Source organism: Temnothorax nylanderi, unplaced genomic scaffold, assembly GCF_030848795.1.
Source record: "Temnothorax nylanderi isolate EJ_2023f unplaced genomic scaffold, tnyl_v1.0 TNYL_tig0338_pilon, whole genome shotgun sequence".
In the NCBI taxonomy this organism is placed as follows: domain Eukaryota; kingdom Metazoa; phylum Arthropoda; class Insecta; order Hymenoptera; family Formicidae; genus Temnothorax; species Temnothorax nylanderi.
Window position 1 is genome coordinate 67,579 of NW_027249400.1, and position 25,376 is coordinate 92,954.

Sequence of the window (25,376 nt, forward strand, 5' to 3'; positions counted from 1 at the left end):
TGAAATTGTTTGACTAAAAATGTTTAATGAATAAAATGTTCTAAAAAAAAAAACAACAACAAAAAAAAAATATCTTAGCGATTATTCAATCAGACGACGTTTCGTCTAAATATATATATATATATATATATATATATACTTCCCATGTAAATATCCCAGGTAGCACACATGGTCTTATTGACGTCAATTTAAGGTCATATTTCGTCCACGATGTCATATGTCCTTTATATGACGTGTATTTGGCGTCCTATTGTGGATATGAAAGTATGACGTCATGAAAAGGACATGAATTAGACGTCATTTTAAGACCAAATTTGGTACACGACAATTTTATTTTTATTTTTTGAGTTTTTCTTAATTAAAACAGACCCATACAACATAGAAGCTTGCAAGACATTGCAGGAACGTTACAAGTTGCAATGTAATGTTGTAAAGACAATTGCAACATTTCGTTGAAATATTAGAACAACATTGCAGAAATATTATAAGAATAATTGAAAATATAGTACTATAACTTACTCCGTGAACATATATGCACACACATACATAAAGAATATATTTTTTTTAGATTTATGTTTCTTTAAATTTAATTCCTAATTATTTTTCAACTTTGATTTAATTCATTAAATAAATTCTTTATTTTGTCAGGTAGCGTCTTTAAACGTTATCATGCATGTTGTTAACGTTGTTATATTAATATTATATTATGTTAAATATACGAATTTCATATTAATAATTATTGTACATTAATTGTAATTGCGTTATTATTTTTAATATTTACCGGTTATTATCATTACACGATTTTTGAACACTATAAAGAAATGTTATATAGAAGTATAAGCAACAAGGAAGCGTCAGAATCAAAGGATCACCACTAGTCCGTTCGATCATCGATGTCAAGCGACGTTAGGTGCGGTACTGACTCGGATGGGTGACCGCGCGGCTGTATGCACACACGACATATATATAATAAATGTATTTTTTTTCTAAAATTTTTAATTCACAACAGCATAACGGCATATACATACCTTTAAATGACTCATATTTATGTCATTTTTAAAGCATTTTTAAAATTATTATGAACATATTTTATTTTTTAAAACAATATTTCTAAAAGACTTTACAAATATTATTAAATATATTTATTTGCAATCTTTTAAAAATATTTTTGAAAATATTTTTCTGACATGATCTGACGGACATAGAAACATAGAAACATAGAAACATTCTAAAAATATTTTTGTAAATTATTTTAAATTATTTTAATCTTCCTAAAAATTATTTTAAAAATATTTAAAAAACATTTTGTGCTGTATGGGTAGTTCGCCATTCGCGGACCTTGGATCAGCTGAGCGTTGTGGTCGCCATTTTGGATCCAAACAGCTCGAAGTGCGGCGGAAGACCTTATGTAGCGTCGCTACCGACGCGCCATTTACCGACCTTGTGTCCTAGTACCTAGCCGCAACACGCGTTCGAGTTTTTGTGCTTTGTTTTTAAGTTTTCTGTACGAAATTTGTAAGTATATTTATTTGTGAACATTACTTATAATGATAGTACACTAAATTGTATATTTTTTTTGTTTTATGCATTTCTTTCGTTCATTTTTATTGACTTGTAGTATACATAACCTCAAATTGTAAGTTATTTGCCTGTCTGCCTTTGGAACCAAGAAAAAATAACTTTCATCTGACAAATACTCTTGACAGATGGATGTCTAGTAGGTTTAACTTTTGTAAATGTTCTTTCACTTCTCTGAACTAATTCTTTAAAACATCTTAATTCTGTTGCTGATGCTCAATTTATTGTCAAATTTTGAGCGATTCTTGGAGACATATCTGGATGTCTACGACAAAAACTTTCCCTACCAGTGTCTGCCTGGTTTGTTATCCTTGAAAGGAGACGCAGTGAAACCTCTTTGGCTGCAATAGAAAATCCAGTCAACTTCTTCAGTGTGTGCAGAAACTTATCACTGAGTCTTCTTTAAAGGATAATAAAGGAGACATCCAGATGTGACTCCAAGAATCGCTAAAAATTTGACAATGAATTGAGCATCAGCAACAGAAGATATTTTAAAGAATTAATTCAGAGAAGTAAAAGAACATTTACAAAAGTTAAACCTACTGGACATCCATCTATCAAAAGTATTTGTTAGATGAAATTTCTTTTTTCTTAGTTTCAAAGGCAGACAGTATTGGCTTATAAAGGATCAAAGTTTTTATATATAAAATTGTAGGTACATGATGATGAGAAAGAAAGCATAACTATTTTGTTTACAGTAAATGCTAAAGGTACTATATTACCACCTATGTTACCACTATAATTATGATCTTTTTCTGATAAAAGGACATCAGCAACTATTACAAATAGTCTGTTAAAATGTGTTGTATTAAACTTTTAAAGTTTTAAGTGAGTTAAATCTAATTATTAAATTAGTAGTAAAAATAAATTATTTATTAGATTGTAAAATCATTTTTTAATTAATAATAAGTAAATTTATTTATTTAAAACATTAATAATAAAAATAAATTATTTATTAGACTGTAAAAACTTTTTTTAAGACTTTATATTTTCTAACCTCTTAAGCATTTCTTTATCTAATATTTTTATATTTTTAACTTTTCTAATGTTTTTTTATTAACTTATATATTATTTTCTTCTTGCTTTTGCTCTGCAAAATAAAATTCCTTTCATTAAAATTATTTTAATACACTTAAAAAGTCATGGCCAGTTACTAGGACCTCATAATTTGGACGCTGGGACAATCGCATTTTGGCTGGTCATGTATTGGTACATCGATGTCTACTACATTTTTATTTAATTTAAATAAAATACCGCAAAAAATATCACTTTTTTTACTCGTTTAAGCAGAAAATAGTTATAACTTCCTAAATAAAAAAGTTTTTTTTAGCATAAAATTAATTTTATGTATTAGATTTAAGATTTATTTTCTTCGTATCCTTAAGTGGCCAGTTATTGGTACTTTTACCTTATATGTCGTGTATGCATACAGCCGCGCGGTCACCTATCCGAGTCAGTACCGCACCTAACGTCGCTTGACATCGATTATCGAACAGACTAGTGGTGATCCTTTGATTCTGACGCTTCCTTGTTGCTTATACTCCTATATAACATATCTTTATAGTGTTCAAAAATCGTGTAATGATAATAACCGGTAAATATTAAAAATAATAACGCAATTACAATTAATGTACAATAATTATTAATATGAAATTCGTATATTTAACATAATATAATATTAATATAATGACGTTAACAACATGCATGATAACGCCTAAAGACGCTACCTGACAAAATAAAGAATTTATTTAATGAATTGAATCAAAGTTGAAAAATAATTAGGAATTAAATTTAAAGAAACATAAATCTAAAAAAAATCTATTCTTTATGTATGTGTGTGCATATATGTTCACGGAGTAAGTTATAGTACTATATTTTCAATTATTCTTATAATATTTCTGCAATGTTGTTCTAATATTTCAACGAAATGTTGCAATTGTCTTTACAATATTACATTGCAACTTGTAACGTTCCTGCAATGTCTTGCAAGCTTCTATGCTGTATGGGTCTGTTTTAATTAAGAAAAACTCAAAAAATGAAAATAAAATTGTCGTGTACCAAATTTGGTCTTAAAATGACGTCTAATTCATGTCCTTTTCACGACGTCATACTTTCATATCCACGATAGGACGCCAAATACACGTCATATAAAGGACATATGACGTCGTGGACGAAATATGACCTTAAATTGACGTCAATAAGACCATGTGTAATACCTGGGATATTTACATGGGAAGTATATATATATATACAATTTCTGTAACTTTTAAAGTAAATATCTCAGAAACAGAATTTAACACAGGTTTTTGGGATATATAAGTGCACAATCTCTGTAAATTTCAGCTTTATCCCTTTATTTTGACATAAGCGACATACATCTTTAATTAAGAATATTTCATAATATTTCAAAAATATTTTTGAAAATATTTGAAAAAAGATTATAAAACCAATAAGAAATAAAAATATTTTTTAAATATTTTGAAACAAGATTATGATACAATAAATATGAAAATCCGAATTAATATTTTAAAAATACATTTCAAATATTTAAGAAAATTTTAGCTGGGTGATAAAAAAGAACGTTTTTAAAAATATTTTTAAAAGATTCTTAAAATATTCTTAAAAATGTTACCACAAAAGGTTTTTAAACCATTTTAAAATATTCCTAAAACCATTTTAAAATGTTTCTCGCAATATTTTTATAGAAATATTTAGAAATATTTTTTGAAAATATTTTGTGCTGTATGGGTTGTGGTGTCTTGTCTTCGGTGACTTCGGCCTTATTGAGCCTAAAGTAAACCTCGCACCCAAAATCTAGGTGACCCACCTAACGGCCCTCTTAAAACCCTACAACTTTTATTTGTAACACTTTTTACCAAAATGCCATGTTTTCTAATTATTACGGTGTGAAAATTAAAGTGGGACACCCTATAGGTATTGTATATGTGTGTTTGGAAGGAGGTATGTGGGAGTGTGTGTGTCAAGAATCTACATATATTGCACATATATAAACATTTAATACTCTTCCGAAGTGTAAGGAAACCTTTCTTGTATCATTAGTCGGATACTAAGGCCAATAACTTCAGCCAATTCGACCAAGAGCCATTTTCCACTGATTTAGTGCGGGGTTCAAAAGAAAAGAGCTCTATATGTGCATGAACTCACATGCTTCCTTCCACGCAGCATATACATATGTATAGTATATCATTTAAATTTTAAATTGCTCTAGTTTCAATTAAAATTATATATTTACTACTTGTATCAAAGATAAATCTAACTCTGTACTTCTCTCATTTTTATTTACATCTTAACAAAAGACGAAAATACAGATGTATAATAATTTTATATATGTTCGTTCTTAATAATAAGACAGATATAAGTAACAAATCGCGCGCGATTACTTTAGATCGTAAGACTATAAATCTTAGTTTGTAAAGTCTTTATCTTAGTCTTTTTGTTGATATAATAATAATTATCTGTAAAAAACAATTAACATTAGCAATAATTACAATTTAATATACTAAAATTATATAGATATTTATGTTGTTTCTTGCACGTCATCTGCAGCAGTATTAATAATATGATCTTCATTTTCAGGTAATGTATGGCGTCCCAAATGACATCGATATTTTCGAATTAATTGCGGAATAACAATATTATTGTAACATGCCATACCGATTAAAAGAATTACAAAACCAATAAGCTGTAATAAAAAATTCTAGGATGTTTCTTGTTATATATATTATATATATATATATATATATATATATATATATATATATATATTAGTAGTATTAATATACATATTAATACTATTAATAATTATACTTCTCTTTCTAATCATACCTGCATATAATGAAAAACTTGCCATTGAAACCCTAAAGAAAAGACCCATATCACAATTGTTCGAACACTATCTAAAATCATTCTCGTTGTAGCACTCATTTCCTTAGTAACGCTAATACCGGCAAAATTAAAAAAAGCAATACTAAATGCAATACCTGCAATTCCAAATGATAGTTTGTGATAAAAACAGGAAATTGATAATCACAAAGGAAATTGAAAAGAAAAATGATAGACTGACCGATAACTGCTATCAATAATTTGCTATTGCTTCTTATTTGGATAAGAGCTTCTACAGTGGCTTCAAGTGTACCACGTGAATTATCCGCAAAAGGTGGTGGTGCAGTAATGTAATTGAGAGGGATTATAGCGATAGAAATACCAATAAATCCGAAGATGCCTATAAAAATATTGTAATAAAATAAAAATAATAAATAAATATTTTTTTTAGATAGAGTTCAAATATTAATATTAATAAATCTTACATATCGAGAAAAATACAAACTGTTCTAACCTTCCCATCCAATTGCTTGTAGCGCAGGAATATCCTGTTGTCCCACATACTTTTCCTCGACAACCATTTGAACAGCTGTTATTACCTTATATATTTAAATTTGGAAATTATTTTATTAGAGTGAACATATTTATTAGTGCATGCTCAGATATTTCACACTACCCAGATAGCCAAGCGTGATAGAGCATATTGAGCAAACTAATGCATTGCATGTGTTTTCATATATTTGCTGTAAATTTGCTGACATCAAAATAGAACACGTTACAAATATAGCTACATGACTGCTTATACATGCAATCAGTTGACGCAATTTCAAGAGCAAACGGTCCGCAATATTGGTACGTTATGTTGTCTGCAACATGTCAGCAACATGACAGCAATGAATGATTCATCGTTCCATCTTGAGCATCATGATGCAAACGTGACGGCAACAACACATATATAATGATTTCCATCCGTTATTGTGTGTATGTCGTCAAGCTATGAAGTTTTTTAATTGTATCTCGTTGCTAACGAAGTGTTGACAATATGAAATTGTCACAAATCCCTCACAAATTGATGCTGTCACGTTGCAATCAGTTTGCTGTTAATAGAAATATAATTCATATGAGTTCAACCCGACAAGCATAATGCTGTCTCACCTTGTCCCGAGTTTGTCAAAATTAGTTGCATTAACGACAAGCTGCTTGTTGGCAACATGGCAGCAAACTCACAGCATTTGGCTATCTGGGTATGTAAGTATAATTAAATCATAATTATAATTACTAAATTTTATATGTTAGATTTATATAATAGTGATAAATTAATAATAATAATAAAAAATGTACCTGAGCAAATATAATAAGTAAGTCTCCAGTGATTACAGAATTTGCACTAATATCACTGTTTTCCATTGTTAATATATCACTAACGCCAACAAATGCTAAACCTGTTATAACAAAACCAATGCCTATCCATTCTCTTACTCCCAATTTTCTATTAAGAAACCCAATAGAAAGCATTCCTGTAAAAATAATTACTGATCCGCGCAACATTTGGAAGCTACTTGCGTAAGTCATGTTCAGACCAATATACATTATGGATGTTGCAAACATATCACATAATGCAGGTACTAGTAAAATGAAAGGATTAAAAACCCTTGTACCCTTAATGAGTACATTATTATCTACGGAGCCGTCCTGTGAACAAATTAATATAGTATATAATACAATTTAATTTATTCAGAGAACAAAAATCATGAATACTTACGCCTCGCCGATTATAATAATAATAGAAGATTTTAAACGCTAAAAAACAAAGAGCTTCTCCAAAAAACATAAATAACGATTGCATAAAGGGATGATTGAAATGTCTGAGCTGTTCATCTTCACCAAGTACAACTTGTCGATCTGCATATCTAAATAAATTTAAAGTCAAATTCTAACATCAGTAAAACTTGATTATTGATTGATTGATTTTTCTTCTGTACTGTGATTTTATTCTTTATGCTATATATATACGTATATATATACGTATACATGTATATATATAATTAATTTTCGTACTTATAAAATACTTACTTAACTGATAAAGTATTAAACGAGCCTGTAACTATTTGAAGTATAGCTAAAGTACGTTGATAGTTTGACCACGCCATTGTTTATAACAAGTGATAGCAGATAATAATGCAATCACTAAATGAGTACTTTCTGCTTACATATATACATACATACATAAAACTATAAAATATATACTATATTGAGATAACTCAATTCGACAGACTCCGTACATCAGAGAAACATTTGTTCTTTATAACTAAACTTTTAGCACTTCTCATCTTTTCTCTTTTTTCTTCAACATCTAATTATATACCATTGTGTACCGATTTCATTTTAAGTGCAGAAAGTATAGCATGATACAACCATAAAAACAGACAGAAGAGACGTGCTAACTTAAATTAATATTACACACAAACATCACGTCACAGTATAAGTAGAGTCCTAGATTAGTAGAGAACAGGGCCTACAAACTCCCATGTATTTCGCATGACCAGCGTTAGTGGCGCCCTCTGACACGGGACACCCTACGTTAGGAACTGAAACGTGTAACTGCACATATCGACACATACCGTGTACATTTAAAATGATTATTCTTAGGTAAAAAAAGCGCAATGGTTAAAAATAATATTGTATATTTATATAATAAAAATACATAATCGATACAAATATCGTTGAATTCCACTTGAATATAAATTTGCATGCAAATGTGTCTTGCAAGCGAGTCATTATTACGTTTAAATCGCTATTAAATCATTATAAATTAGATACCTGCCAACGATTATACGTGGTTACAAAAGAAAAGACATGGTAGCCTTTACTAATAAAATGCTACAAAATAAAAAAAATTATATTAAGCGTTATACTACTAACTTCTTAAGCAACGTCAATAATTAAAAACAAAAAAAAGTTTTCTAATGATTGTCCATTAGAAATAAACATAAAAACACCGCTGTTCTCTAATAAACTTTACATAAAATTAAAAGTAAAAAACGTAAATTAAAAGTTAAAAAAAAAGAAGGGAGAGGTAGAAAATCACAGCTGAGCGTGAGCGGTTTCTTGCTTCAAAATCGGTCTGGGGCGTTTCTCATCGTTCCCGTCGAAAGGGATAAAGCAGGTTGCTGTGCCGAAGTGCTATCCCTTTGTGTTATTTCCATATTTCCAATTAATTATAGCGAATTTGGGCGCTTGCACTAGTGCACACTGACTGTGCACTAAGGCTTGTTCTTATTGTTAGTTAATTCTTATATTTACAGATCATCTTAAATACTTTTTGAAATACTTCTTAGCCAGTAAAATGATCTGTACAGCATCCATACAGTATGTTTTATTGGCTAAAAAGTTTTTAAACATGTATTTAAGCGACCTTTAATATAAGAACAGATATTATAAACAAGCTTTAGTGTGCACTAGTACAAACGTCCGAATTCACTATAAATCTTTTGCAGTAAATGCTCCCAGGAGATTCAGCCCATAATTTATCGGTCTGCAAAATAAATGACAATGAATAATTAGTACATATACAGTGTTAGCAGTGCAAAGTTTATCTCATAGAGAAAGATACTTACGAAAATGTCGTCTTCATATTCCACATCAGATTTTCTATTTAATCTTTTTATTAAATTTATTGCTCATTCTTCTTGCTTCGTTGAACATAAAATTTGTTTCCTCTTGCATTTATGCCCTTCCGTTTAAAATTTTATTAATAATTGTGCATTATTTAATTATAAATTCTTGTACTATTTCCTCTAAGGCCTGCTGCAGAGTGGGACAATGTATCGTCTTCATAATAGATTTATCTTCGTGAAAGATTTGTATTAGTTTTTACTTTATTTTGCATGTATAGCAGATGTAGGGAAATTCTATTTCTGCAAGTTCTACTTTCTTCTTAATTTCTTCCAAAATCCTGTTACTTTTTACACATTCTGCGCATTCAAAACATTCCATTGCTACTGTATTTCTTATTATATTTCTCAAAATTTTTTGCGCATCCACGTATATTTCAGTGCTCGTTGTTTCTGGTATCGCAGGTTCAGAATATTCCACGTCTGTATTGTCTTCTTCGTTTAGAGACGCTAGGTCACCCAGCGTGAAACATTTTTAATAAGGCTAATGATGTACCTTCGTCACTCTCCTCACAATTGGAAGATAGGGATTTCTTAGAGGTCAAATTTGTGCATAGTAGCGTTTTAAAAGATGCACTGAATTGATGCGGCGAAGGATTGTTATTCCTATGACCGTGGTCTCTAACTCGGCTGAAAAAATTTTCCACGATGTCCTGATTAATATATTTTAAATTCAGTGCTGGTAATCCACACTGTTGTAATGTTTTCCACAAATAGATACTGCCTTGGATCGTCCATATCCAATTTTTTAGACATTTTGGTTTATTTCTTCGTAAAGGCCTGTGACTTTCTTGTTCAACGTATTCCATTTTACGAAGTTTTTGTACTGCTTCTTGCCAAAATTGTACGTGTGCACTTGTCGCATTCATTCTGTAACTCTTAACGACAGTTACTACGTTTACGCGAGCGTTACTTTTGTAGTAACTTACGATAATTCCTTCGCGTAAACGGGATTTTCCTTCGCGTAAACGGGATTTTGTAGTAACTTGCGATAATTTACTCCGCGTAAACGAGTGATATATCGTAAGTTACTATAGAAGTAACGCTCGCGTAAACGTAGTAAGTGTCATTAATTGTTATGATGTCGTTGCACAGGTATATTATATGGAAAAAAACTGCGCAACGTCGTTCAAACGAAACTGTCGTTAAGGAGTTAGAGAGTCCCCGCGCTGTGCTCTTCTATGCTTTTCTATTGCGTGACGTTACCGACATGGCGGTAGGTAATATCAACGTAGTTCCCATTTTCCGGAGGTCCCATCGCAGAGAGCGCCACTAACGCTGGTCATTATTCTTCCATAAGAGTTTGTAGGCCCTGGTAGAGAAACGCGAACTTGTTTCTCCTTCTGATTGGTCGGTTATAGACCAATAGACAGCAGGGCGTACTATCGCAAGATGGCGGCGGCGGCAAAGATGGAATCACAGACTTCTATATTGTTCCTACTTCTGATTGGTTGGTTACAGCCCGTCATGTTAGGCCCGCATTATACAACTGTTGACAGTGTTGACTAAAGTTTATAAATGCATATTATTATTTCTTGTGACCACGGTAAGTAGAAATATATTTTCTGTGTTGTTAAATAACTGCAGAGGACTTTACTGACATTGTGAGTTGCTTATTTGTGCCCTGCACACATATATCCAGCCTAATTTTCATCCGTGTCGGATTCTCATTATAATTCGTTTGATCTATTTCAGATGAGGCACTGTTCAGTTAGTGGCTGTAATGTAATACTAAAATCCTGAAGAGGTTTATCGCAATTTGACTGAAAATGTATGGATTGAAAGCAAGAAAAAAACGTACTGAAATGAACTTTAAACGTGTTTATAACAGTAAAGGTGCAGTCACATGAACTGATATTTTCCGCGTAACGCGTATCGCGTAACCAATCAGAAGCGCGAATATGCGTAACCGAAAATGCGAAACGCTTCTAATTGGTTACGCGGTTACGCGAAAGGCGCGGGTCCAATGAAGTAAACCTAACCCTAACCGTAAGACCGTAACCGTAAGGCTGAAATCCCATGGTGCGGAATGGAAGTGCGGAATAGAGAATGCGTCATAGACACAGCCAATCAGAGCTATGCCGCAGTGTTTACGATTTTTCCTGCATGCGTTCGTGGCGTAGTTGCGTTAAAGATTTGCGTCATAGAGCCATAACCTTAGTATTTAATCTGTGTATTTGAGTGCCTAACCTAAATAATCATACTTGGACTAAACTAAAAAAAAAATCTGTGTATTTGAAGTTAAACCAGTTAATTTTTTTTATATTTGATAAAGTAAGTGGAAGTATTCTTAATAAAATGGATGAATGTGAGTCTAATCAAATACGTGATAATGTAAGTAAAAATGTAAGTGAAATTATTCACATATTATTTTAACATATTAAGATGTAGATTAAGCAATTATTTTTTGTAGTATTATCACTGCTTTTACTGCAATTTTTGGCTGCCGAAAGAAAATTTTAATTACATGACCCATTCATGTTTCGCGCACGTGGATTTGAAAAATGAAAGTTTATATGTAGATAAAAAAAATCGTTTATTAAAAGGTTAGTTTTATGTTTTGCTAAATACAATTTGATCGAAATTTGATACTACATTATTATATATGCATACATAACAAATATCATAAATATATGTTATACAATTTGTTTTTAAATTGTAGGTAAATTAAACTGTGCTGAAAATCCTTCAGAGACAATGCCTGAGGAGGAGGAATTACTACAAGAATCTGAAGTACATCATAATGATGTTGATGTAGATGAAGATGACCAAATGGAAGATAGTTACGATGATCCACTAGAAAAGAAAACATGTCGAGGCAAGCAAGACAGGCGTTGGCTCGAAGCTGATGAAATTTTAATTACTGCAGTTCAGATGAGACTTTGTTTGTGGAATCACACAATAGATGTAAAAAAGAGAACTACATTAAAAGTTCGTGATGCATGGTGTGACGTTTTGAAAGAACTAAAAGATAAGTAAAAAATAAACATTAAAATTTTTTTGTTATTGAAAACTTATCTATACATTTCATGAATAAGAAATATATTTTCAGATTATAAATTCACTGTAGAAGATGTGAAAAAGCGTTGGAGAAACCTACGAGACTCTTTCAATAAAGCAAAGAAGAAGAAAAATACATACTTACGTAGTGGTTCAGCAGCACCTACAACAAGTGATGATAGTACTTTTCGACATTATGATAACATGTTGTTTTTAATTGATAAAACGCTGCTGAATTGAATAAATAGGCCTGACCCACATTCTTCTTTTGGATTTCTCTTTTGACAATGTTGTATACAGTAATAATAATTTCGCTAAAGCTAATCTTATTTTTTCCTTTCGATAACGGAGCATTGGAGTTCTCATGTATACTCTCATTAAAACTTTAATAGACTCTTCAACCATCATTATTTTTTTTTCCATATTCACACAAAACAGTTTTAGCAAAAAACGTCAACAATACTGTACGGCATGTATGATCGAGACCAACAGTACTGTGCCGAGACTGCATCACGCATTCCGCATTCCGCAAGTCTTTGACCGGCCTGTTCACATGGTGCAGAAAAATGACCAAAAATGCGTCAATGCAGTTCAAAAATTTAAAAATATTGTTTTCAACTTTTTCATTTTCAATATAAAATTTCATTTAATGTTATATTAATAATTATTATTGCTATTACAAAGATTATTTTTTATAAAAACGTTTGAATTATTTTAATAATATGTTTATTATATCAATTATTTTCATTCCAGATGCGTCATTGCTCGTCTATGACGCCCCATGTGCACAGGGCGGGAGACATTTGCAGAATGCGTTGATGCGGCATAGCTCTGATTGGCTGTGTCTATGACGCATTCTCTATTCCGCACTTCCATTCCGCACCATGGGATTTCAGCCTTAAGGTGCCATTTCACGTTGACGCTCGACGCTCATTTTCAGCGAGCAAAAACCTTTAAATATAATATATTTTATTTATATACATATATAAATTTACTTATATAATATAAATAAGTAAAAAATATTATTTCTAGGGTCACGTGGTTTCGCTTTGACGCTAGCGTCAAGAAATAAAGCTGAATTTATTCAACATCCAGCGTTGACGCTGAATCGTCGTTGATCGTCTCAGTACAATCAAAAATAGGCTTCGAAATACGTAAAATATTAATTATTTTCAAGTAATATCTTCAAGTAATAATATTTTACGAATATATATATAAATAAAAAATATTATTTCTAAAGATTTTTGCTCACTGAAGATGAGCGTCGAGCCGATCGAGCGTCAACGTGAAAAGGCACCTTTAGAGTTGGTTTATTTGAACTTTTACCACGGTAACAAAGAGAGGTTAGATTCAGAGTTACATTTAGAACGGGTCTGAGGTTATATATTTATAACTTAGTATAAATATTTATAATAAATAACAATAATGGACTTGACGGACCAACGTTTAATTGAATTAGTGGAGAAATGTTCCCATTTATACAATAAAAGCAGTCTCGATTACAAAGACAAAATAAAATCACAAAATTCGTGGTGTAGCATTGCAGAAGCGTTGAATGCAACAGGTATGTACATGTATGCATTATCAGTTCTATTTATTTATTTAGTTCTATAGTAATACAACAGTTTATTGTGTACTATAATTGTGTATTGTGTACTATAATTTAATCATACATATTATTATGCAGCTGCTGACTGCGGACACCGGACTGGGGCCAATTGCGAGAACGTTTTATTCGTGAGAGACGATCTTTAAAAGCAGGGCTTCCATCCGGCTCAGGATCCTCAAAACAGTCAACTCCTAGTAATCTGTATAAAGCTCTGCAATTCTTAGAACCTCATGTTCAAAGTAGAAGGTATGTAATTTATATAAATATTATCCATTCAAGTATGTTCACTAAATTTATTATATTATGTATTTATATTTAGCCTTTTTATACACTGTGTCCTTGCAGTGCAGTTTGCTGAAAATTGACTTCGTATAGTAAAAATATTTAACAAAAACATACAGATGCGAATAGAAGTTTTTATCTGCATTTGTACGTTTCTTAATTAAAGATAGTCGACTATGCTATCAGGACATGATGTATTAAATATTATACACACCACATACAATAAATACGCATGTAAAAAAAGTATTTTCCAATTATTTCAGGACACGTGGGAATGTTTTGAAAAGAAGCTTGTCACCATCTGAAGAATCTACTACATGGAATACGCTAGAGACCGACGATCCAGATGTGATGAAATATCTGAAAATTGTAGAGAATAACAAAAGCAAGCATGAAACACAAGTGAGAAATGAGCTCAAAGAATCAGATTTGTTGAAAGTAAAAATGGAATATCGGATGAAAATAATGTCAATTTACTGAATGTTAAGACTTCAGCTGTCAATAAAACATATACAGACATCCCAGCAAACGAAAAAAGATTGAAAAGAATTAAAACGGGATTGCCAGGAATTCAATTAAGGACTTTCCGAATTCCATTTTGTCCAAAAAAGGGATTGAAATAGTTTCAATATCATGGAATTTCTTATTTTGGAAAAAATTTGTCTTTTTTGAATCCCATCCAATTTCGACACAAAAACGTAACGAAATGAATACCACTGAATGCCAGGTTAGGGATTGGAAAGTTTCGTCATGAATTCCATTGATTCCGTTAACGAAATGAATACCATTGAATGCCAAACTAGGAATTAAAAATTTCCGTATTGAATTCCATTGAATTCCGTCTATTCTGACAATAAAATGAATACCATTGAATGCTAGGATAGGGATTGAAAAGTGTCCGTGTTGAACTCCATTGAATTCCGACTATTCCGACAATGAAATAAATACCATTGAATCCCAAATTTGGAAATCAATATGTATATATCGAATTCCATTGATTTCCGGCGATATTTACAACAGAACAAATTCCATTTTATTCCAAATTAAGATTGAAAAACGAGTATAATACGTTAAATTCCTAATTTTATCCCATCGTTATTTGAGTCTATAATATATATTGAATATGTCATTCCCTATCACTTACAAAATTGAAAGTCATTCTTATGAATTAATTGTAATTTTAAAAGTTCCGTATTAGTTTAATTTTTGGTAACTTTGGGATAAACAGACTAATGTAAAACATTAAATTTTTTAAATATTCAACAGTCGGTATTGTTACATTAAAATAAAACGTTTTATTTACAAAAATCATATTAGACAATTTTTATTGCAAATATATATACAATTAAGTTGACAATAAAATAAATTATATTATTTTTCGTTTTTCAGCGTACAGCGTGAGCTCGATGAGGAGAATTGTATTCTAATCTACCCTCTCCCAGATAGCACAGAGATTCGAAAAAGAATTCTTTTTTATGTCACTAATTCTGAATTCTTTTTTAGATGCAAAAAGAATTCTTCTTAGAAAAAGAATCCTTTTTGCATCTAAAAAAGAATTCAGAATTGGTAACATACAAAAGAATTCTTTTTCGATTCTTTGTGCTATCTGGATACTCCGAGTAACAAGCACATAAAGTCATATAAGACATAGTGTTTTTTAAAATAATATTAAGTATTATAATACGCATTCTTACAATAAATTACATTATCAATTTTACATAAAATTATCGATTAAAGATAATTTTTAAAAGTAAAAGGTTTTAATTAATCAGCCTCGAATACATTAGGCATTGAACAAACATACATTTGTTCTCCAATGTCTACTAGAACCATCTTTGAAGCAACCTCGACTATCGACACTAAAAATTGATTACTTGTTGTTAGCGATCTTATCTTCCACATATGTGGTATCTCACAGGGAGAAAATTGCTACGGTTGTTACAACAACATTCTCTATGATTGAAAAAGAAATGTATGTGAATTCAAGTTAAATTGATATTACATTGAATGTAGCTGTTAAGATATGCTCATTTATACAGTTTTCATAACCGTAGTTCTTACGATACGTGACATTCGGTTACAATACCCTCGTATATGGTTGCCTCAACCAAAGAATTATTGCTATCTCTCTTATGTGGTCTGCAGCACAAATATTATGGTTGAGAGATCCATAAGATATAGCTGCACGGTACAGCACTGAATCACTGCATGATTGAGAGGTTAGTTCCATTGCGCGCGCAAAAGAATTTCTGCATAGAATAAAGTGGATTTGATAAGGATGTTTTAACTTTATAAATATACTTTTTTCATAAATATATTTACGAACACAAAATTTCGTAATGAGCCGACACTGGTTTCTGACATTCACCCGACATTAAGAAATATTATATTATATATCCAATTCAAAATTTTATTACTCTTTTTAAACTGAATTTGTTTCTTAAGATGATTTTTGAAAAATTATATATTTGCGCTGGTTATCCCATATGTAGACTATATATAACACTTACATTAAATTAAGTAGTCCACCACGTAAGACAGTTGGCTCAGGATCCAGAGGTCCTGAGTTTGAATCCCACCAAGGTAAGTGTTTTTTTCAAATACGAGAAAATATTTATAATCATAGACTGCATCTTAAGAAACAAATTTAGTTAAAAAATAGTAATAAAATTTCGAAATAAATAATTTTTTTTATTTCTCCAAGAATTTTGGATTCCATGGGATTGGACCATCTCATTTCGAATCCCATCTAATTTCATCTAATTCCGCCAAAAAAGGGATTCAAAGGTATATTAAAAAATTTTAATATCTTTTAATCCTTTTGCGTTTGCTGGGATTGTAAATGACCTTTTTCTTCTTTTTCCGCAATAACTGCAGAATTATCGCAACTAAATTAATAGCCACAAAAGCTGTTTTTCTAACACGGTAAATATCCATTATAGCGAAATTTCTACACTTTGTAAAAGTTAACACAGAGGTTAGAATCGACTCAAACACGAATTCGCGTTATGGGTTTACGGTTCTTTATGTTACGTTTCGTTACGATTATGGGCTGTCATTGTAGACGATAGGAGGCGATTTCTTACGGTTACGGTCTTACGGTTACGATTAGGCTTACCGGATCTCCATTGGACCCGCGCCTTAAGGATGTATATCGCTTAAGTCAAAATAGAGGGATGAAGGTGAAATTTACAGAGATTGTGCAATTATATATCCCAAAAACCTGTGTTAAATTTGCGATCGATTGTCTGACCCGTTTAAAAGTTATTAACTTTTTAATTTCGTATGAATTCTTATGGAGATTGACAGATTATCAAATATATGCATTCAGAATATAAAGAAAAAATAGAGAACAATTCTTGAAAAAATTACGGTGTATAGAGGATACATTGGCACAGATTCTCAATAAATTTCACGATGATTCACTGACTAGTTTCTGAGAAAAGAAATAAAAACTGCAGCACTCTCACAGATCTTGAAGTTCGACCCTAAAAACACGGCAACGTCACACTGCAAGCTCGGTAACTATATATGTTTTTCACATTTTTGCTGCCGGTTTCCGATATTTTCAGCCGATGTTTATTTACGGCCTCTGATGTCTCATTTGCCTTTATATCTTAAAAGTGGGTTTTTATTACATTTCAACATTTTTTGACTTCACTACTAACCTCCCTTTTCTCAGCATGTCAATGATATAAAGGGTACTACCGGTCGGGCGTTCAAAGCAGCCAACAGTTAAAAATAATATTAACAGTGAGGTGTTGCCACGTCTTCTTGTGTTGTTCGCTCGATATTTTTTCTTTTTATTTTTGTATTTAACGTATTTATTTACCTTTTATAATAATATTTTATACTATTGCGTGATATTTTTGATCATATTTAACCGTTACTTTTTGTCTTTATCCAGATTATATATGTATGATTTTTGTTTCTAGCAGTTGGATTCAGGCAAGATTCCCAGCCAAAAGTTTTGAACCTCTTTTAAGAATATTTACAAATACGCTGCCAGTAATTATAAAAAATGGTTAAAATCACTCAAATCAGTAATATTAATGTCCTTGTTATGATATGCAATTATAGTCAACCGTTAAAGTATGCATACAACCGATATATATTAGATTTCTCAGATTATTATGCTTTTTGCTGGGAAGGTATACGTAATACATCCTTAACGCGGAAAATACATGCCATGTGACTTTAGCCTAAGTCACCTTAGCCACTTTAGCCTGGAGTCACATGGCATGTATTTTCCGCGTAACGCGTAACCGCATAACCAATTAGAAGCGTTTCGCATTTTAGGTTACGCATATTCGCGCTTCTGATTGGTTACGCGATACGTTACGCGGAAAATATCAGTCCATGTGCTGCGGCCAGGTTTTCTATCGTTCGCTGATTCGGTCTCTTACCTGTGCAAAATTTATGACTGACTGTTTATTTTATGATCTCACAATACATACATATTATACAGGGTTTACCAAAAGTATGGCAACCCCTAAATATTTCGAAAACTATGCATTTTAGAAAAAAATGTTTCAGACAAAAGTTGTAGGGTTTCAAGTAACGCATTAAATAGTAATATTAATTTGACTACAAATAACTTTGTTAATGCCAGGTAAAAATAATTTTAAAATTTTTAAATGGAAACCTCTATTTCTGATTGCATATTCTTATCGCTTACCTCGAGAGCTTTTCAAACACTATAATAAAGTATATTTTTATTAATAATCAAGAGAAGTTAGACCGAGGTGGCCAATCCTTTCTTCCCTCATTTTGGTTCCTTCTTCGGTCTTCCTATCCTATGGGGAAAGGGGGAGTGGGAGAGGGTCAGCGCGAGGAGAGGGAGAGAGAAAAGGCGATTGGGTCATTGGAGACTCCCATTGGACCCTTTTAGGAAGAGTCCAATGGGATCCTCCAATGGCCTAATCGCCCTCTCCTCCCCCACCCTCGCGCTGACCCTCTCCCACTGGATCGACACTCCGAGAGGGTATAAAACGCAAGCGCCAAGATGTTCAGTGTTCTTTTCTCGCGCATAATCACGTCGGTAGGGTGATAGCGCCCTAGAGCGCTCTCTGCTTCTGCCGAGGACTTTTGTCTTTTTAATTTGCAAATTAATAAATTAAAAATTAAACGTTTGGCTAAAAATGGCTAACGAATTATCGGAGCGTGAAAGAATCACTATCCTAATGATGCGCGGATGGGGTGTTAATGAACGATCGTTCACTGATGTCGTTCGATTATTTAATAACACGTATCCGAATCGTCAAATTAGTAAATCCACTGTTTTGAAAACTGTACGACGTTTTCAAGAAACTGGTAGTGTAAAAAGTCGCTTTAGATCTGACAGGCCATCGTCTGCAACTAATAACGACAAACAACTTGATGTTCTGCAGACTTTTATTGAAAATCCCCATACGTCTGTTAATAGAGCAGCTCAAGCTCACGACATTGCTCCCATGTCCGTACACAGAATTTTAAGAAAAAATAAATTACATCCATACAAACTGCAATACGTTCAAGAATTGCAAGACGGAGGTGATGAGCGTCGTATATGCTTCTGTGCAAGAATGATGGACCTAATAGATGCCTCGCCCAACTTTCCTTATCAAATTGTTTTCACAGACGAGGCAACCTTTACATTGACGGGAGAGGTTAATAATCAAAATTTTCGTCTCTGGTCAGATGAAAATCCGAATTGGGTGCGGGAAAGTCATACACCATACCCACAAAAAATAAATGTATGGTGCGGCATGATAGATGCTTATGTGATAGGGCCATTTTTTTTTAGGAAAACCTCAATGCTCATAGGTATGAGAGATTACTTGCAGATGAAATAATTCCAGCCATACAAAATATTTTTCCACATAACTTTGAGCAAATATGGTTTCAGCATGACGGAGCTCCGCCTCATTTTGGTGCAGGGCCACGTCGAATTTTAAATGAAGTTTTCCCGCAAAGGTGGATAGGAAGAAGAAACCAAAATGAGGGTGGGGAAAGTTGGCCACCTAGGTCACCAGATCTAACTCCTCTTGATTATTACTTTTGGGGCTATCTGAAGAGTAAGGTTTACAAAACAAAACCTCAAAATATCCAAGAATTGAGGCAGCGAAAGAGGGATGAAGCAGCCTTGATACCTGCAGAATCAAATCGTAGAGCTGTTTCTGCGTTCTATCAAAGATTGGCATACTGTCAAGAAGTCAATGGAAACCACTTTCAGAATTTACTCTAAAACACTCAAACACACAAAAAAATGTAAATCAAGGTTGTAAAATTTGTAATTTAGGAAAATGTAAATAATAATTACTTTTTTTACTTTTTTAATTGTAATAAAATTCGAGTTTAATTACAATTTCAAAATGTATTTGTAATTGAACGACTTTAATTACAATTCCGAAAAACATTTGTACTTAAACTCAATTTAAATTAAAATTATGTAAAATAATTAGTAATTAAGAACTTCAATCACAAAAGTATTGTTATTTACAACTCTGCTAGTGTAAATCCGACCGTGCAACCTCCCCGCGGTACATCTTGGGTAACGCTGATGCCGGCGGTATCGTAGCTTTCAAGCTCCATAACTTGAAAAATACTTAATAAAAATATACTTTATTATATTTTTTTTGAAAAGCTCTCGAGGTAAGCTATAAGAATATGCAATCAAAAATAGAGGTTTTCATTTAAAAATTTTAAAGTTATTTTTACTTGGCATTAACAAAGTTATTTGTAGTCAGACTAATATTACTATTTAATGCGTTACTTGAAGCCCTACAACTTTTGTCTGACAACATTTTTTTAAATGCGTAGTTTTCGAAATATTTAGGGGTTGCCATACTTTTGGTAAACCCGGTATATAATATATAAAATATATCTTTATATAAAATATATATAATATTATATACCAATGCTCATATACAGAGTACTATATTATTTGTGTTATACTCTCTGGCAGGGTATTTATTTTTACACAATTTAAGACGATAAACTGTTACCACTAACGTAAATTTACATAAAATAAAGAATATATTGTGAAAATAATAATTTATGGAGGGCTCCGGTTGCCTACAAAACGATTGCCTCTACAGCTTCGTTTGCACACACCGTATTGCACACAATCCCGATTGCATACATTCCCATTTGCACACAGAGCGATTGCCTACAGACATTATTGCACACATGTCGCTTTGTTTACACGATCATATTGCACACAGCGCATTGCACACACGACCGTATTGCACACAGCGCATTGCACACACGACCGTATTGCACACACGACCGTATATTGCACACACAACCGTATTGCACACACGGCCGTATTACATACAGCGCATTGCACACACGTCCGTATTGCACACACGGCCGTATTGCATACACGGGAGAGCGTCCCGTTTGACCAGGTTGCGATTAATCATAGCCACTCACAGCCCCCGGTGCCTGGAGTTTTTCCACTGGATCAGCTAATTAGAAATTTTTACGGATAGCCGGATCGAGCAACGCGATCGAAACCTTGCAAAAGTGCGCGAATTTGAAACGTATGTATAGTTATAATGCATATCACTTAGCTGGACACTGCATTTCTTTATTTATTAAGTAATGCTGGATTAAATAATTTATTAAATGTTTTTTATTGTGAGTACATAATCGATCCCTAGAATTGACTGCGGTAACTTCCGAATAGCCCCTACCTCCAAATTTAATGAAACTTGCAGCAATTGTAGAGCATTAAAGGACACGCCCACACCATAAAGGTCACCCTCAAGGTCACCCTCCTGAGTGACCTTCAGAAGGTTTCAGCCCGCGCTCGTTATTCATTCAGAAGTTATTAACAAAAAAAATTTGAGAAATGTAGCAGTTATTTTGAGTATTAAAAGGGATAAATGACTAATATATATGTCGAAATAGTACATGCATGAACAATGAAAATACGATGCAACTTATCTTGTTTAATACCACTTCTACTTAAACGAGCTCGTAAAGCACGCCACGAACCCATGTGACAACTCGTCTCGCGTAAAAAGTGTATGCGTGGAGGCAGTAGGTTCCGCCCCCCTGCGGGGGGCTCCACTATTGTTCCTTGGACTATAAGGAAATAGACCCGTTTCTTTATGCATATGGTTATGCACCTTTGCAAGTTTGTCTGGATAGACCTTAAGTAGCAATTAAGGCCGGTATTCCTAGTCTTCAAGATTGTCTTAAGTAATGTCTTAAGACGCTAATACGGCTTTGTGATTGGTTCATGCCATCTTAAGATTGAATTTAATACGGTCCTAAATAACTATGAATACCGGCCTAAGTGTGATTGGTTGGATCCAAAGGTAAGAGCCAATCACATTCAATTGCTACTTAGCGGCTCAATGAGCGGGTGCACTTCTGGATGCACCCATTGTTTGCGTTCAGCAGAGATTAGGGATGTTCTTTTTAACCGAACTTCTTACAGAGTAACAGACAGATAGGTGTTTCAAAATGCATATTTTAGTTCATAATCTGCGCTTTTAGCCCAGTCAAAATAGGAAATTTGACAGAAATAATTCCAAAAGTTTTAAAACTTGGTAACGATGTTCGTTTAAGCTTACTAATAAACGCCTAAAAAGTCCTGATAAATTGAAGGTGAGCGTTTGTCGCCATCTTGAAAAATAGGTGCACTTTTTTGGTTTTTGCATATATTTTTTGCAAATAAAAACGTGTTGCAGACAAAAGTTGTTCAAATTAATTGGTAGAAAAAGATGGTACAATAAAAAACAGGAGTTTTCATGTACAATATAGAAAGTGTTGTTTGAAGTTCACTAACTACTCACGCAATATTCGCAGCCCATTTTCTCGAAAACTATTATAGTTATGAAAAAATTGAATAACTTTTTTTGTATAGACAATTTAATAAGTTTTATTTTTATAATAACTGTTTTTTCAATGAAGTCAATATTTTACGAGATATATGCAAAAAACCGAAAAAGTGCACCTATTTTTCAAGATGGCGGCGAACGCTCACCTTCAATTTATCAGGACTTTTTAGGCGTTTATTAGTAAGCTTAAACGAAGAACTCTACCGAGTTTTAAAACTTTGGAATTATTTATGTCAAATGCTTAAATTGGACCTATTTTGACTGGGCTATTTTGGAATTACTCAATCTCATTACTAGCAATTATACAGTTCCGTTTATTAAGATGAGAAAGCGCGTGAATTCTTACCGACACCAGCGTCGAGCGATTTTCCATTTTCAATAAACGCTTGTATTTCTGTAAATACAGATAGAAAGGTTGACCGAGTAACTCTAATAGCGCAAATTATAAATGAAAAAGAACTTTTTGAAACACCTTCCTATTCCTCGCGGTTGCCGAGATATAAGCGTTTAATGGAAATAGAAAAATGGCTCGGCGCCCGTTTCGCTACGAATTTGCGCGCTTTCTCGTCTCAATAAACAAAACTGTATAATTGTTAATAATGAGATCAAATAATTCCACTACTAGGGCAGAATACGAAATAAATAATGCGTTTTGAAACATTTTTCTATCTCTTCCGGTTGCCGAGATATTTGCGGTAAACAGTAAAAAAAAATATCTGGCGTCGACACATGGCATCGACCTTGGGGCGGAACGTTTTTGTCAACACAGCTGTTCTCTATCCGAGATTATTATCGCGGTGAGCGGGAATCGCGGCGTCAACGGCACCGACTTTGTAAATATTTCAGTGTTTCTACAATCACCTAATTTTTAAAAAGTCATTGCAATTTTAACGATTGGCCAGCTTCAAAAATACCGTCGTTTACGCAGTCATTGCCACCTCGCTAACATGAGATGTATTGTTGATAATGTTGCAAGTTGCATAACTGTAGTCACGCTAATATTTCCGTCGTTCTCGAACGATGGTCAATGAGATATAAGCGTTTAATAAAAAACGAAAAATCGCTCATCAAGCGTTTTGTTATTAATTAGTGCGCTTTCTCGCCTTAATAATCAGAAATGTATAATTAGGAGCAATAAAATCGATCAATTCCAACAGCGTAGAATACGACCTAAAAATTTCAACACTTCGCGATAATAATCTCGGACAGAGAACAGCTGTGTTGACAAAAACGTCCCGCCGCAAGGTCAATGCCATGTGTCTCGACGCCAGATATTTTAAAAGCGCAGATTATGAACTAAACTATGCATTTTGAAACACCTATCTATCTGTTAAGCGGGAAGCACACACTTCTGCATAACGCATAATGCGTAAGCATAAGAAAATTGATTGATCTATTTTCTTATGCGTTATGCAGAAGTGTGTGCTCCCCGCTTTAAGGCTGATTTATAGAGGCCGTAACCGTTGATTTAAGCCGTAATCTTTAAGAACTTGACCAATCACAGTTGAATGTGAGAAGAACAATCTACTGTAATTGGCCAATTTCTTAAAGATTACGGCTTAAATCAACGGTTACGGTCTCTATAAATCAGCCTTTACTCTGTCAGAAGTTCGATTAAAAAGAACAGGCCTAATCTCTGCTGAACGCAACCAATGGATGCATCCAGGAGTGCACCCGCTCATTGAGCCGCTAAGTAGCAATTGAATGTGATTGGCTCTTACCTTTGGATCCAACCAATCACACTTAATTGCTACTTAAGGTCTATCCAGACAAACTTGCATAGGTGCATAACCATATGCATAAAGAAACGGATTGGTCTATTTCCTTATGCACATGCATATGGACCAATCAATTCTCTTATGCTTATATTTATGCGCTATGCAAGTTTGTCTGAATTGACCTTTAAGCGGGGAGCACACACTTCTGCATAACGCATAATGCGTAAGCATAAGAAAATTGATTGATCTATTTTCTTATGCGTTATGCAGAAGTGTGTGCTCCCCGCTTTAAGGCTGATTTATAGAGGCCGTAACCGTTGATTTAAGCCGTAATCTTTAAGAACTTGACCAATCACAGTTGAATGTGAGAAGAACAATCTACTGTAATTGGCCAATTTCTTAAAGATTACGGCTTAAATCAACGGTTACGGTCTCTATAAATCAGCCTTTACTCTGTCAGAAGTTCGATTAAAAAGAACAGGCCTAATCTCTGCTGAACGCAACCAATGGATGCATCCAGGAGTGCACCCGCTCATTGAGCCGCTAAGTAGCAATTGAATGTGATTGGCTCTTACCTTTGGATCCAACCAATCACACTTAATTGCTACTTAAGGTCTATCCAGACAAACTTGCATAGGTGCATAACCATATGCATAAAGAAACGGATTGGTTTATTTTCTTATGCACATGCATATGGACCAATCAATTCTCTTATGCTTATATTTATGCGCTATGCAAGTTTGTCTGAATTGACCTTTAAGCGGGGAGCACACACTTCTGCACAACGCATAATGCGTAAGCATAAGAAAATTGATTGGTCTATTTCCTTATGCACATG

The 25,376-nt window shown here is 33.1% G+C and overlaps 2 protein-coding genes and 2 long non-coding RNA genes across 11 annotated transcripts; 3 read left to right on the plus strand and 1 right to left on the minus strand.

Moving 5' to 3' along the window:
* Positions 1-4,858: 4,858 nt before the first annotated feature.
* Positions 4,859-7,863, minus strand: Tango9 (transport and golgi organization 9). Of its 2 annotated transcripts, none has more exons than XM_071720296.1 (7): positions 7,495-7,863; positions 7,184-7,331; positions 6,763-7,113; positions 5,936-6,020; positions 5,663-5,821; positions 5,425-5,495; positions 4,859-5,281 (listed from the first exon to the last, which is right to left on the minus strand). In XM_071720296.1, the coding sequence occupies exons 1-7, from the start codon at positions 7,569-7,571 to the stop codon at positions 5,117-5,119; spliced, it is 1,056 nt and encodes a 351-aa protein (XP_071576397.1). In that variant the 5' UTR covers positions 7,572-7,863; the 3' UTR covers positions 4,859-5,116. The 2 variants fall into 2 exon arrangements, with proteins under 2 accessions (XP_071576397.1, XP_071576396.1); XM_071720295.1 differs by having other exon boundaries at positions 5,425-5,579; positions 7,495-7,857.
* Positions 7,864-11,095: 3,232 nt separating this feature from the next.
* On the plus strand, positions 11,096-12,355 carry LOC139781447 (uncharacterized). The gene is made up of 3 exons (XR_011720536.1): positions 11,096-11,429; positions 11,509-11,641; positions 11,758-12,355. It is a non-coding gene; the product is annotated as an uncharacterized lncRNA (long non-coding RNA).
* Positions 12,356-12,838: 483 nt separating this feature from the next.
* On the plus strand, positions 12,839-15,710 carry LOC139781446 (uncharacterized). 7 transcript variants are annotated; one of them, XR_011720532.1, is made up of 5 exons: positions 12,846-12,998; positions 13,128-13,249; positions 13,336-13,659; positions 13,783-13,950; positions 14,250-15,297. It is a non-coding gene; the product is annotated as an uncharacterized lncRNA (long non-coding RNA). The 7 variants fall into 7 exon arrangements; XR_011720535.1 differs by lacking the exon at positions 12,846-12,998 and having other exon boundaries at positions 13,005-13,249; positions 13,336-13,438; positions 13,555-13,659; XR_011720530.1 differs by having other exon boundaries at positions 12,839-12,998; positions 13,128-13,659.
* A 3,270-nt stretch (positions 15,711-18,980) lies between these two features.
* On the plus strand, positions 18,981-20,358 carry LOC139781445 (uncharacterized). The gene has a single exon (XM_071720305.1). It carries the CDS (start codon positions 19,128-19,130, stop codon positions 19,818-19,820), a length of 693 nt encoding a protein of 230 aa, XP_071576406.1. The 5' UTR covers positions 18,981-19,127; the 3' UTR covers positions 19,821-20,358.
* Positions 20,359-25,376: the final 5,018 nt, after the last annotated feature.